General features: G+C 35.4%; 1 protein-coding gene across 1 annotated transcript in view; it reads left to right on the forward strand.

Moving 5' to 3' along the window:
- Positions 1 to 15071, forward strand: part of clstn2.S (calsyntenin 2 S homeolog) — a 454486-nt gene that overhangs the window by 421983 nt on the left and 17432 nt on the right. The window contains exons 9-11 of the mRNA XM_018265797.2: positions 3621 to 3783; positions 10415 to 10581; positions 12961 to 13109. Of these exons, the coding sequence (XP_018121286.1) occupies positions 3621 to 3783; positions 10415 to 10581; positions 12961 to 13109 (479 nt within the window). The remainder of the gene's footprint in view (positions 1 to 3620; positions 3784 to 10414; positions 10582 to 12960; positions 13110 to 15071) is intronic.

Raw genomic sequence — 15071 nt, forward strand, 5'->3', positions numbered from 1 at the left:
TCTTTCATGTAAAATCAGCTTTTATAAAATGGAGGGTCTGATTGGTCTCCTCTTTAATACAGTAAGTCACCAACAGCAGCAAAAGGAAAAAACACAGCATTATGGAGACCTACAAAGCCTGCCCAGCACAATACAGTGGATTGATGGCTTTTCTAATAACAGTGACATGCACTTAACTCCCGTTCTCTGTTATAAGCTGCCCTAATCAATTCAACTGTTTAGTTATTATAAATTAGCGTCAAGATTTATCCATTTATTGAGGATCTATGATTTGTGGACTTTAAAACTGTAACTATTTTCTAAGTCTGAATTGCTGCTCTCCAGTCTGTCTGTATGTACAAATCTATTATTGCTTATAATTTTATTTCCTGTCCTTGTTATTATAGTTTCAGTTGTATAGCATAAATCACTCGGTGATGCATATAAGCTTTTTAAAAACATTGCATGTACTTTGCAACATATACAGTACCAGGTCTCAGTCCGGGCTTTTTCTGTAGGATGCAAGTGTTTGGATATGTTTGAGTTACAGGCATTGTCTTACCACATTTTTAGCAATTGGTGCAAAACCATAACTATACTTTTACACATGTCGAGGAAGCCACACATAGTTTGTTAGGTATGTCACAGTATCACATACATTCTGAAGCATTTATATACTGCAATATAGAGTGCCATGGGACACCTACAAAAGGCAGGTTGGTCTGTAGGTTTGCGAGTTGATTTGTGGATCTTAATTATAGCAAGTTTTACACTTTTATGCATTTAAAAATTTTTTCGGCCCTTGCCCACTTTTGATGATGCCACTTCCAGTTTGCAGCAACAACATTTCCTGTTTAGTGGTGGTCAGCAGATTGGATTACAAAAAAGGGAGTTACAGGTCATGTTGGATAGCGGGTCCAAGGAGGTAAAAATGTGGTTTGCAGTTCCAGGTGTGGTTTGCGGGTCACGTGTTTCAAAAATTGAACCCTAGCAGGACTAAAAACTGCAAGACAAACATCTCCTTTATGAACAAGGCCTTATTTAATTTTTGTGCTTTTAATTTTTGTTTTTGATATATTGCATTTTTACCTAGTTAAAATAAAACAATACCCAGTTATCAAAAAGGATTTTTTGGTCTGTTAAATAGTCAATATATTATAAGGTCTAATGTTAATGTTGCCTTAGATAATTCACAGGGTACTATATCAATTCTCTGGGCACAGAAGTGGGGAAATGTGGGGGTCATGCTGCTTGCTTGGGCTGAGCTGTTCATTACTTGTAAGCTTATTCTCATCAAGGCAACAATATGCCAAAATTCCCATTCGGTTTTTCCAAACTTGCAAATTAAGTAGGGGAATCAATCTTCACCAAGCATAAGAAATCTCCTAGTTTCAAACATGCTTCGTGGGGACTTTCTTTTGACTCAGGGGTTTTAGATGTTAATGTTTAACATTTTAGGTCACATTGTTTGTGAAGGGTGGACTGTTATGAAATGTTTGATACAGAAGATCTCAGTAATAAGTGTCTTAAAATTGGAGAGCACTTCAATCTAAGTCAGGAAAACATGGCCTTGTGACTATGTGTTAGATGGTGTGACGATAACTTTAGTTACACACAGTGGTGTAGAGAAGTTAATATCAGTAGTTCTGTGCTCTCCCCCAAGGATGAGTAGTGTAGAGGTCAAAGGACCAAAGGGACAAAGGTCTTCTGCCAGAAAAGGAACTCAATTTCACTAGCAATTTATAAAGTGGTCCTAGCATACCTCTGCTGTTCTGTTCATCGTCTCTGTATTTAGATAAAGCAGAGTGTTTTATTCTGATCATATGCTTGGCTCTGTTCAACAACAGATGCATAAAATTAAATTCTAAAAGCTGCAGAATGTGAAGGAGAGTGGCAGGATGTCACCTTGTCCCAATTCTTTCCATAATTTCAAATGAATTGGTGAAATGGTCACACTGCTTGGCAACACTTGCAAATTGGTTATTTCTTAATAATAAAACATACATAATAGAGGGCACTAAGAAGAGTACAGAAAGAAACTACTTATTCTACTGTAAAAATACTTTTGTTACAGTACAACATACTGTATGAGGGAACATGTATGACAGCAAGTGTAGTGAGAAAAGTGCAAGTCTGAGTGCATCTGCCATGTTATTTTCCCTACAATGCAGCATTTTTCCCAAAATGTCATATTTATTGCTGTTTCAAAGGATCAATGCTCTTGATACAGTTGTGCTACAACGAACACAATTATGGCCTATTCACCAACATGAACACAACTGCAAAGTGCATTTTGACACAAATACCTTTAATGAAAGTGATGGTTACATTGGACTGGTGGTGGCATGTACTCTATGAGTTTTATATAGTTCATTTTATTAATCTCTACTAAAATATAATCATTTGATTCGCCTTATAAGATCATAATTGTATTTTTTATGTCTACAATGAAGAGCCTAATTGTAATCCTAATTATATAAAAGCATCAAAGAAATTATTCATTAAGATATCGAATAACAAAGTGTATTCAATTCATTAATTCATTTGCCATAAAACATCAAAGAAACAGTTAAGATAAATAAATATGATGTTATTGAATATGAAAGTTTATTACATTCATTATCATTTGCCATTTCTGTAATTGTTGCTTTGCTTTTTTTTTTAAAGCCCAATTATATTGTCAATCAATGTATTGGCAAACATTACGCTAATGATTTAACCTACACTTTAGCTAGGGTCACCATAATAATACTAGAACAGCAACAATGAAAATCTATTTTCTGACAATGACAAGTAAGTTATATGCACAGCTATTTTACTGAATGTAACTGAAGACCTTAAAGGAGAACTAAACCTTAAAAATTAATATATGTAAAAATCCCATATTTTATATACTGAATTTATTGCACCATCTTAAAGTTTCAGCATCTCAATAGCAGCAATGATCCAGGACTTCAAACTTGTCATGGGGGCGCCATCTTGGTAATTGATTGAGACACTCACATGCTCAGTGGGCTCTGAGCAGCTGTTGAGAAGCTAAGCTTAGGGGTTGTCAGGCAGAAAATGAGGTTTGTCTGTAACGTAAGCTGTTGCTACAAGGCTGATTATTAAATTCTGATGCTAATTGCACTGATTCCTGAACTATTATGGAAAGGGAATCTGAATTAATTATGAATCAGCCTTGTATTGTGACTTTTATATTCTATATACACAGTATATTGTGAGTGGGTCCCTAAGCTCAGTAAGTGACAGCAGCACAAAGCATGTGCAGTGAATCAGCAGAGAAAAAGATGGGGAGCTACTGGGGCATCTTTGGAGACACAGATCTTTACTGCTAAAGGGCTCTGATTGCCTTGGGTTGGTACAGAAGGCCAAAACATAATGTACAACATTTCTAGCTACTTCTTTAGTTAGGCTTTAGTTCTCTTTTATGGTATGCTGATCCAAATTATGAAAAGTCCCCTTATCTGGATAACAGGTCCCATACCTGTATGTTATTGGTAATTATGTTTGCAGTCTTGGTTAATTTTAATTTTATATTTTCCACTCATAACTTACTCCTAATTTTTTTAAAACATTTACCATGGTTTCCACCAGTGTACTGTATGTCTCTTCATACTAACAATGTCGTTTTCTTCTAGATCTGCGACAAGGAATGGCACTACTATATAATCAACATAGCTTTCCCACTGGTTACCTTATACATGGATGGAGCAACTTATGAGCCATACCTGGTAACCAATGACTGGCCCATTCATCCTTCCGACATTGCCATGCAGCTGACGGTTGGAGCTTGTTGGCAAGGTATGTTGTTTATAGATTTTATGAGCTCCACTAAAGAATCTCTTAACACTTCCTATCCATTAAAATACTGTATGATCACCAAAGGGTTTTCTCTTTACAACCTTACTATAAATAAACAGTTACTGGTTAAATTATAGACATAAATAGTAATTTAGCAGATCTTGACCATTTATGGAATACATTTTGCCAAATAATATCTAAACTGTATAATCAATACACATATTATACATTAAATTTGGTCTATCTTGTATGCAGCAGTTGTTGGAGATTCAGCAAGATAGAGAACAGTCCTGGGAAAAAAGATCTATTAATATATTTATATATTGCAGATTAGACTCTGTGGGGTATTTAGAAGAACAGACTACAAGTTGCTGAATATTAGTGTTTTGTTTTCCTGCACTTTCAGCCTGGTGCACAGATATTAAGGGATTTGGTGCTCCAGCTGCCCTGAGCCTGTTATAGTCCTGAGCAGATGAAAAATGCTTGCACACAAATGAATGCTTTCAGTGTGGTGAATTGTGGAATAATGCTATCTAAATGTGTTTAATAATGCACACACAGTTGTTAGTTATGTAAAATATTTATCTGTGTATGTAGAATTAATACTAATCTCTGTTCTTCAGTCCATTTCTTTCACTTCTTAATCCTGAGTTTGTTGTGTACAAAGCAAAACAGAGTTGGCAACAATAATTCCTCCATACAATATACGGGATATGATAAATGTTTTTTTTTTAATGCATGCTTTAAATATTGTCTCCCTGCTAATGATTTAGAGCAGGAAACAAACACAGGCAGTAGATGTAGCCATCACAAAATGTACAGTACTTGTCCTAAGCTGATATGACTGGGGAGGTTGGAAGTGGAGGGGGGCAGTGGAGAGGGAATATGTTTAATTGTAGGTTGAGCAAAGGAATCTAGGGCTTTGTACCAGTTTGGGAACATGCAGGATCAACATACCTTAGTGAGGAATTCAAGTCTGGTGATTGAAATAAGAAATACAGCTTTGCTACTTCTGCCCCAGTCTGCTATGAATGCTGCTGCCAAGCTTATTGACCTTAGCTACTCCTCTGCCGTGCCACTCTGTCAGTTTCTACACTGGCAAGATAACGTTCAAATTATTCACCCTAGTTTTCAAAAGAGTTGGACAAATGTGCTCTACCTTACATATCTTAACATACGTATACCCAAGTAGTCCCCAAACTACTTGTCAAACTCTTCTTCTGAAAACCGCACTTTACATATATGGATCCCACCCATGTGCCATCTGACTTTCTTCCAATACTTGTCATTTAAAATATCTTTTAAAATATATTTGTTCAAAGAATGACCCTCTAGCCTAGACAAAAGAGATCCTCTATTGTCCTAGACATGAGCCTACCCTAAAACAAATGTGGCATGAGCTTGAAACGGTTTAAAAAAGAGTAAATAAAATGTATTTAACAGTTACAACTTTTAAGCATAATCCCACATTAAAATATCAAAGAAATGGATAAGTTGCCTTATAAGTTGCAAGGCACCCATACTGCAGCAAACCATTAACTATATTCCCCTTTATGGATTTGCTGAGATTTGTGCAACTTTACTTGTTTTCCTTGCAATAGCCCCTTTAGAAATGTAAAATGCATCTTTATTAAGTGCAAACACAATTGCTGTTGGGCAACTTTTTCCGCATTCATTGCACAAATCAATGCCATTCATTAAGGGTACTTGCAGCTAAATGTGCTCCTTGAACTTTACATTGCAAACAAACATTTGTAGACAGAGAAGTGAATGGATATTAAAATAATTAAAGGGCAGTAAACTTTGGGTGTCATGGAGGGTAATGTAATAGGTGCCAATTCTGGTTCAGTTCTAGTAACCCATAGCAGGGGCGTTTAAGGTATTAATGCTGTCTAAGGCAGCGTTCGCAATGCCGCAATAGTTTAATAACCCAGAAATTTGGCTTTTAAAGTTACCATGAGCGGCTTTTTTTTGGGTGGAACCGCCACCACCTTGCCTCATAGCAGAAACTTCCCTGACCCTAGCAACCCATCCACAGTCAACATTTATGGGCAGATTTATCAAAAGTCGAATTCCAGATTTATGTGAATTTTTTTTTTAATAAATTTGAAAATACGCACAACTCGAATGGGAGCTTATTTAAGAGAAATGTGAATGTCTAATATTCAAAGAATTTGAATTCAGATTTCCCTCGGAAAAAAACTTTGTGAATTTTGACAAAAAAAAATGTAAAAATTCGAATTTATTATTCTACATTAAAAAAATCTACCCTTTATTGGTCTGCAGTCTGGTTGTTCCTGTGAATTACTAGACCTGAAGTAAACTATGTACCTTTTATTACATTACCCCATTAATGGACTACCAAGCACTACTTTTGACTAAATGCAACTATAGCGCAACTAGAAACACGTGAGCGAAAATTTTAGAGCTTGTCCACCTCTTTCACATTGAAATTCTAACGTTATTATTCCAGCTTTTTAAGAGCCACAAGACTATTCTTCTGCTGTTCCAGACTATGTTGGTCATTATGACCTTGCTGAATGTTTAGATCCAGCAAAGACTATATTTACACCAACTGCAGAAGTTACGCCTGCTAATGGGCAGCTTTCAAGCCAAGAAGTTGTTTATGCTACAGAATAGCTGTTAACATCATTCTAGTTAATGTGCATCTTTGAAGCCGAGACTGTGTTTATGCTAACTGCTAAAACTGCTCCATTTAAATGTGCATCTTTGAAGCAGAGCCTGTGTTTATGCTGATTTGCAATCCTACCTTGTTCAGCCTGAAAAACTGTCTGAATAGGAAGTGTTTTGTTGAACTCCTGTTAATGCTTATAAAATGGAAAAATCTTGCCCCATTTACTCACATATTGTGCATAAGTGCAACATTGCCTAAATGTAATAACCAAGCCATCCCTTGCTTTCATTATTCCAAAAGCTTTCATATATACATTATTATAAATTGCCATACTGACTGAAATACTAGTAGAAAGGAAGGGAAGAAAAAACATTCTGGAGAGGAGTCATTACAGGGGGTACAGTTCAGCTTCCTGATAAATGGAATAAAGGGACAGGCAATAGGTCCTTTTCCCAGGATTTTTTCTTCCCTATGAAGCAATGTATCTATATTGTACAAACCAATTCATGATGGCCAGCTGTTGCAGGTTCATTTTAAATAGTCCATACTACACCTTTAGAATATTGCAGTAACATGGTCAAAATAGACATTAACCATGGACAGGTATGGGACCTGTTATCCGGAAAGCTCCAGACCTAGGGTTTTCTGCACAAGGGATCTTTCCATAAATTGGACCCCTTTACTAACAAAATCATTTAAATACATAATAAATTCAACAGGATTGTCTTGACACTGGCTTGGATTAATTATATTTTAGTTCAGATCAAATACAAGGTACGGTTTTGTTATTATCGAGAAAATGGTGATCATTTTTTAAAATGTTAATTATTTGATTAAAATGAAGCCTGAGGGAGATGTCCTTCCTGCAATTTGGTACTTTCTGGCTAATGGGTTTCCAGATAATAGATCCTATCCCACTTGTATATGGTTTGTTCTCAACCATGTACCATACATATTGGTTACCAGATTAAATGTAAATCCTAGGGATTATTTTTTTTCTATATGATATTCATTTTGACAGTCCCCCTTTTCTTTTAAAGGTAAATCATTTGAACTAGATCTTGACATCATACAATGGGAGGGGGCTATATTATTATTTTCTATTTTCTGTTTTCTTTTTAGCACATACTGTAATTTGTTCTCACTTTAAGATATAAGGGACAGCCAATGACCACGTCTTTCATTAACTTTTTCTATGTAGTTTACTCTTTTATTTCAGTACAGGCTTTAAAGCAAAAAAAATATTATTTTCAATAGTACAATTTAGATATAGTCATTATATTGAAAAATCTAATTCAGCAGTAATGTTCCAAAGATTTTCTGGTAATTTAAGTTGTTTGTATAATACTCACTGTAATTTGCTGAATATGTGCTTTTGAAGATATTGCTTTGATCCATGATGGGAAATACTGTTCTGAAATTATGCAGATCACTTGTAATTTCCCCTTCCCAGAAATACAGTATTCAGTGTGTGTGTCCCATTTATGTGTGTTGTGAGCCTTTTCAATGTACTTTAGAAAAGTCACTTAAAAATTTAATTGAGAAAATATGCAGCTAATGTCATTTGTGAATAACTTTTTCATATGTCACATTAATACAGACACAAACTTTCTCAAACTCTTCACCTATAATGGCATTCTTAAATCAGCCAAAAAATACATCTAGCTGATATACTTTATGGTCATCCCCACACACTCCAGGTCCGAATGCTTAGCCAAATAACAAAAGGAACTGAGAGAGCCAAAAGCAGAGCTTACTGCTAATACTTGCATGTGTTTAATCACACAACATGTTTCAGGTTGCATGTCCTTTATCAATGGTGCTAAATTGCGTGCAGCACAGAACATGTTGTGTGATTAAACGCATATTAGCAGTAAGCTTTGCTATTGGCTCTCTCTCGGTTCCTTTTATTATTTGGGTAAACAGAAGGTGTTTGTGGTTACCCAAATTCAGTTCTAGGAGTCCATGCATGGTGGCTTCCTTTCCTTATTTCAACAACATATGGTCACATGTGCTGCCCAGTCTTATTGCATGAGATTCTGGGTCCTCCAATAAGGGTTGTAACAATGCCACTATAGGGAACTACCAGAGCAAAGCAGAGGTTACACAGACCAGATCCAAACTCCACTGGAAACAGATGTTCTTTGTTCTAAAATGGACACGTGATGGGACAAGAACTTTATGCAGTAGAAGAGACAACAGAGAAGAGCAGAGCTGTATTTTCTTGGTTTGCTTCTGGATTGTAATAAAAACATTTCCATGGAGGAATAAATGGTGAGGTTAATTTGGAATGGTGCAACATGCAGCGCATATTAACTTATGTTTGCACAAAAAGGAAAATATGTTTTCTATATTTGTGGGCAGTAATAAAACTCTAATGCAAACAATTGCATGGTTCTAGTACAAAATTGTTTATAAATTTGAGTTGTGGGCACTGGCCTTTCCTCTTCCAATGTATCACTTACACTGATTCTACTTTCAGGAGGGAAGGGCTTACATATTTGGTCTGTCTTGTGTTCATAGATAGGATTTAATCGTCACAAAAGATACTAGAGCCAGTGCTCTTAAATGCACTGACACCAGGATTAACCTCCCAGTTTTGCCTGGGAGATATTGCTTAAACTTCCAATCTACTTTTAACAAACTTACTTTGGCATATTTATTATGCTGTGTAAAAAATGGCAGGATAATACACCCTGCACCGCCACGCTTCACTGTGTAAAAAAGCAGCGTAAACTTTTTACATGCTTTCTTTGTGACTTCCTCTGGACGTAATGTCAAATAAAGTTAAATCTGGTGTTCACATGGCATAAAATTACACACACCTTGTAAAATTTGCCTTTTGCTTTACACAAATTTTTACATGTTGCTTCTGCAAATTTCATTTTACACAGCTGCACTGTGTATATATAAACATGACTATGGTCGCAAGTTTTTAAAAGAGCTTATACTCTTAATATAGTGGTTTCTCTTTGTATTAATTCCTCAGTGAACAGTACAGCATTGACTTTAACAGTCTCTTTATGGTTTAAATAAGTAGTCAGTTAAAGATTGTGGAGATCCATCTTCCTGTAATTAGCACATTCTATCTTGTAGATAAAAAGACTTCAGCATGGCTTTATTATACAGTGTAAGTTATTCATAAAGCCCAGTACAAGATAAGCAGACACAACATGTTGTTTGTACTTGTTGATGAGTAAGGCAAGCAGGGAAAACTACGGCATTTAAATAATAATCATAGCTTTGCTCCACGGCCGAAAGTGACTTTGGAAATGATAGTAGATAACCTTGGGAAACATCAATAAAGATGACTGGTGGATGTAACAAGCATGTTCGAATCTTTGTTGCTTAAAAACCAATTTGACAGTATCATAACAAGGAGATTAAAGTGATATTTGATGAAAGACGCTCAGAGGGTACCCCTTGGAAATCTTACAATTAAATAAAAGCCTGCATATGTTTCTACAAATCATTCTAAAGAAAATTCTGGTTACTCTCATGGTTTAAGATACAATGACATTGCATTCATTTGGAGGAAGCAAGACCCAATTAAAATAGATGATTTGCAACTTAATGACATAAAGGGGGTTATTTATCAAAGTCCGAATTTATCTCAATATTTTCTGCTACAAACTCCGATCAAATCAGTAAATCCAATTTACTGATTCTTTTGTAAAATGTCAGGTTATGTTTGCCCAGAGCACAATTTATACACAGTTTATGAACAGTGGTACAGGTACTGTATATGTCAGCATTATTTTTTATAAATAAGAACAAAAAATAGCAATTCACAATGTAATATTATTGACTAGATATAATAAATTGCAAGTTGTCCTTTTTTTAAGACGGCAAAAAGGGGTTTGTGTCAGAAAAAAGATTTTATTCGTAAAATACACTGGTGCAAATTCGTCTCCTGGGGTAATGAAAGGTTAATATTGACAAAATGTTGCTCTTTGTCCGTGACTATGTTTCTAATAATAATTTTTATCATGACAGGTGGGGAAGTCACAAAGCCCAAGTTTGCTCAGTACTTTCACGGAAGCATTGCTGGTCTTGTGCTGCGTCCTGGCCAAATTGAAAGTCATAAAATGATTTCCTGCTTACAGGCTTGCAAAGAGGGGCTGGATATCAAAGCCCTAGAGAATCTGGGGCAAGGTGTAAAGGTAAGAACCAAGGAGAAAACTAATTAAAGAAACATGTTATTTCCTTAGGGATCTCTAACAACAACATTATATGCATATGAGGGATAAGCCAAAGAGCATTTAGGTGGACACAGTTTATACTCCTGATTTGGTAGAACTATCAAGCTTTATAGGGGATGCATTTCCTATATTTGTAGAATTCAGGTGTATATCACTTGGAAATATTATTAAAATATTAGTATCATTGCATACCCTCATACAATGCGAGCAGTACATGGGGCTAGTGATGGGCGAATTTGGACCGTTTCGCTTCGCTGGAAAATTTGCGTATTTCCCGCAAAATTGCAAAACGGCAAAAAATTTAGCAAAACGGCACCGGCGTCTCGTTTTTGACGCCGGCAAGCGTTTTTTGGATGCCCGCAAAAATGCGTTGGCGCCAAAAAAACAATGCTGGTGTCCATTTTTTTACGCCGGCACATTTTCGCTGGCGAATTTTCACGCCAGTTTCGTGAATTTATTCGCCAGCGGTGAATCACTGGAATTCGCGCCTGGCGAATAAATTCGCCCATCACTACATGGGAATGTTACATGATGACATTATTCTTCCAGAAGGTCAGTGATTAAAGCTTCTACCTTATTTCTGAACAGTAATAAATATGTTGCAGGGCTGTCGTATGTTCTATGTGTAATTTCATGAATGTATCGATGTATAGTATTTTTTTAAGCAACTCCACAGTGTACCCTATAAAATATTCTACAAATGTATTACTAAAACAGACAAGAAGCAGACATTTCAAGTGGCAGACTTCCAAAGAGAAGAAGTGTGTGATTAGAATCTAGTTATTCTATTTATCCACCAAGTGCATGCATTTAATAACTGGAGCAGATGTAGCATGAATATGAATAAAACTGATCTGGAAAATGACTAAACTGGTGTAAAAAGAGACAAAGTGAAGCATGTATGTGATCAAGCAAGTGACAAGTGATGCACAAACATGGCTCATAATATTAAACTATGAATATATTGCATTTGTATCTAATTTGGCTTCTACAAAGAAAACAAAAGACTTTCCCAGGCAGGAAGTGGCAGTTTATCTTTTGCTTTTTTTCTGCTTCTGTGAAATTTCTATCGAAGAAAATGTATTGACACATGGGGCATATTTATTAAGGTTTGAATGGTAAATTAGAATTCAAATTTGAATTTTTGATTTTTTCTTTTGTTTCAAATCTCACAAAATCGAATTTAAAAGCACCAATTCGAATGTAAATTTGAATGTGAGATTTATCACACCTCACACATGGAAACAGTTCCACCTGAAGTTAATTGCAGAGGTGTGTTGAACCATTTGAATATGTTAATTGCCTTCCTGACATTTAAGTTTTTTTTTCGGAGGAAAACTCGATTAGAATTGGATTCAAATTTTTGGGTCGGGACTATTCGATTAAATATTAGACAATTTAGTTTTTTCATAAATAACCTCCCTTTCGATTTGTAAGTACATTCAAATTTATTCGAGAAAAAAATTCACAAATTAAAATTTGACCCTTGATAAATAACTCCCATAGTAAATACGTGTGATGACATGTAAAGATGGAGAACATTATTTAATATAAAGCTCTGCCCCTTTAAAACTATGATCTATATGTGACATCCGTCTCAATGCCACATGTAAGATAATGATCCAAGCCATTTTCGACTGTGTAATATCCAGTGACCAGATAATTATCTCTCATGGAGGTATGGACTGATATCTCTACAGCTGCTGTGTACAACTATAATTTTAATATGATTTTTAATAGCCATCCAAAGAATGACCCCATTAGTGTCTGTGGTTCAAGATCCATGATGCCTTTAATTTGGCTCTGAGATCAGTAAAATAATTACAAATTCATCCATTAAAATATAGAAAGCAGAAGGTGAACAGGTTTATTTGTTTTAGAAGGAAGGTTCTGCATTTATCACTGGCGCTCTTTTGGGTGACTTTTTTACACACAACTTTTCTTCTCATTTCAATTGCATTAAAGTCAATGGGCATTTTTTCTTAGTGAATGTTTTCCACAGTTTGGCAGAAATATCGACTAGTGACAAAATGCGAATTTCGCAGCCAAATCGTGTGTGGGGAATAAAAAGTACTCTCTACTAGTTAATAAGTCAATTATATCTATGTTGGGATCAAATACAAAGTTCTGATTAAATTATTACAGAGAAAAAGGAAATAGTTTTCAAAAGTTTGAATTATTTCATTATAATGAAGTTTTTGGGAAGGAGATGGCCTTCCCGTAATTCTGAGATTTCTGGATAACGGATCCGATACCTGTACAGATAAGCATTCCTTTCCTTTCACACTTCAAGAGGTAGTTGGGATTATAGACTTCATCCTCATCTGTATTTTTTTGCAGTATCACTTCAACCCTTCTCAATCCGCTCTTGTAATGGAAGGTGAGGACATTGAAAGTATAAATCAAGCTCTCCGCAAGGTCTCGTACATCAACTCTCGGCAGTTCCCCACTGCTGGTAAAAGAAGACTGAAGGTGTCATCCAAAGTCCAGTAAGTTAATAAAAAAAAAAAAAACAAATATGTATAATATAGATATAGGCTTTCTTAAACTATATCTTTCCATAATTTGGATCACAATACAGTACTTTAAGTCTACTTAAAATAATTTAACATTAAATTAACTCAATAGAATCATTTTGGCTTCATGCAGCTTAGTTAACATCAAGAACGTTTTGCCATGAATAAAACTCCACTGGACCAAAACCTTAAATACAAAGTGTAAATGCTGTATTTTTATATTACTTTCAATCATTTATACATCATACTGGAAAATATTTTTTTCTCCAACAAAATTTCTAGAATGTACAGAAATGTGTTATCGATATTACAATTGTAATAATAATTGCAATCATTTTACAGATGATGCAACACCTAATTAATAGGGATGTAGCGAACTGCCGATTTGGTGTTCGCGAACGCCGTTCGCGAACACCGGCTAAAAATGCGAACGTTCACGAACAGTTCGCGAACTTCGAACACCCGCTAAAATCGTTCGATCGAAGGATTTTAATCGTTCGATCGAAGGATTTTCATTCGAAACGAACGATCGAAGCCATTCGATCGAATGCTTTTCATTGGATAGAATGCTTACAATCGTTCGAACGAATGGAAATCGTTCGATTTTTAGCGGTCGAAGGAATTCGAATGGTCGAACGATCGAACGCGAACTCAAAATGCGAACGTTCCCAAACGTTCGCGAACATTCGGCGGACGCGAACGGTCGAAGTTCGCGCGAACTAGTTCGAGGGTGAACAGTTCGCTACATCCCTACTAATTAAACATATTCACGTTTTAATGAATAATCTGAAATGAAATGTAAGGGCCTTATTTATCAAAATCCAAATTTCTCTGATCATTTTATAAAAATTAGATTCATAGGAATCATTTCTATTGTGACAGGTCAGCCCATAGTGTTCCAGCTACAGTATGTAATAATAATACTAGTACTTAATATTTACATTCTTTTAAAGCAACATGTTCAGTTGAGCTCTGTAGACAAATATCAGGCTCATTTACTAAGTGCAAAAAAACTATGCTGATTGCCACAGTTTTTCTACATAACATGTCTGCAAATAATATTTTGTGATGGTCGGTTTGCTGCCTCAGGGATCACCTGATCCGAACATACTGCAGCTCTAACTTGAACAGGAAGAAGTGTGGAAGCAAAAGACAGAACTTTGTCCCTTAATTGGTCCATGTGACCTAACATGTACGGTTTGTTTGTGAGCATTGTGAATCGTAGGATCCAAGGTGGTCGGCCTTGTTTTTAAAATAGCAATTTTCTATTTAGACTTACCCAATGACACATACTACTTTGTATATTTTTATGAAAATTGTTTATCAAAATGAAGCATGGTTTTTACGTTTAAGTTTTATGCAATATATTTTTATAGATACCTACATTGTCTTTGGGTTTTCCTTTAATAAATAAGCCCTTAGGGTCAACATTAATTACATTTTCATTTTAAGTTAGTAAATTAATCATAAAAGTAATTTTTTTGTAATTGGCCAGTCATTTTATATTTTATAGGGGAAGCTCATATTTAAATTAACTTTTAATATGATTTATACATTGGAATTTAAGATTGAATCTGGTCCCCCTGAATTCCCAAGTTCAATATTTCATCAACTTTGACTTTTGTATAAAAACTGGCTAATCAGTGATCCAACAAATGTTTGCAATATACTTTACATGCATTGATTTTGAAAATTGATTAGTATTTTGTTGCCTAAAATTTAGAATTCGATTCTTTAGGACACATGTTAAAGAAAGTGATATCCCAGTATATCTATTTTAAGCAATTGTGGGCCCTTTATAATGGTCTGTACCCACCCTTACCCGGAGCATTGTTGATACAGATACACAGATATAGTGTACACTGAACACAGGGACTTGGAGGGTATTGCTGGAATCCAGAAATATTTCTCTACTGTACAGTTTGGTCTTTAGCC

Source organism: Xenopus laevis, chromosome 5S (assembly GCF_017654675.1).
Source record: "Xenopus laevis strain J_2021 chromosome 5S, Xenopus_laevis_v10.1, whole genome shotgun sequence".
NCBI classification, from domain to species: Eukaryota; Metazoa; Chordata; class Amphibia; order Anura; family Pipidae; genus Xenopus; species Xenopus laevis.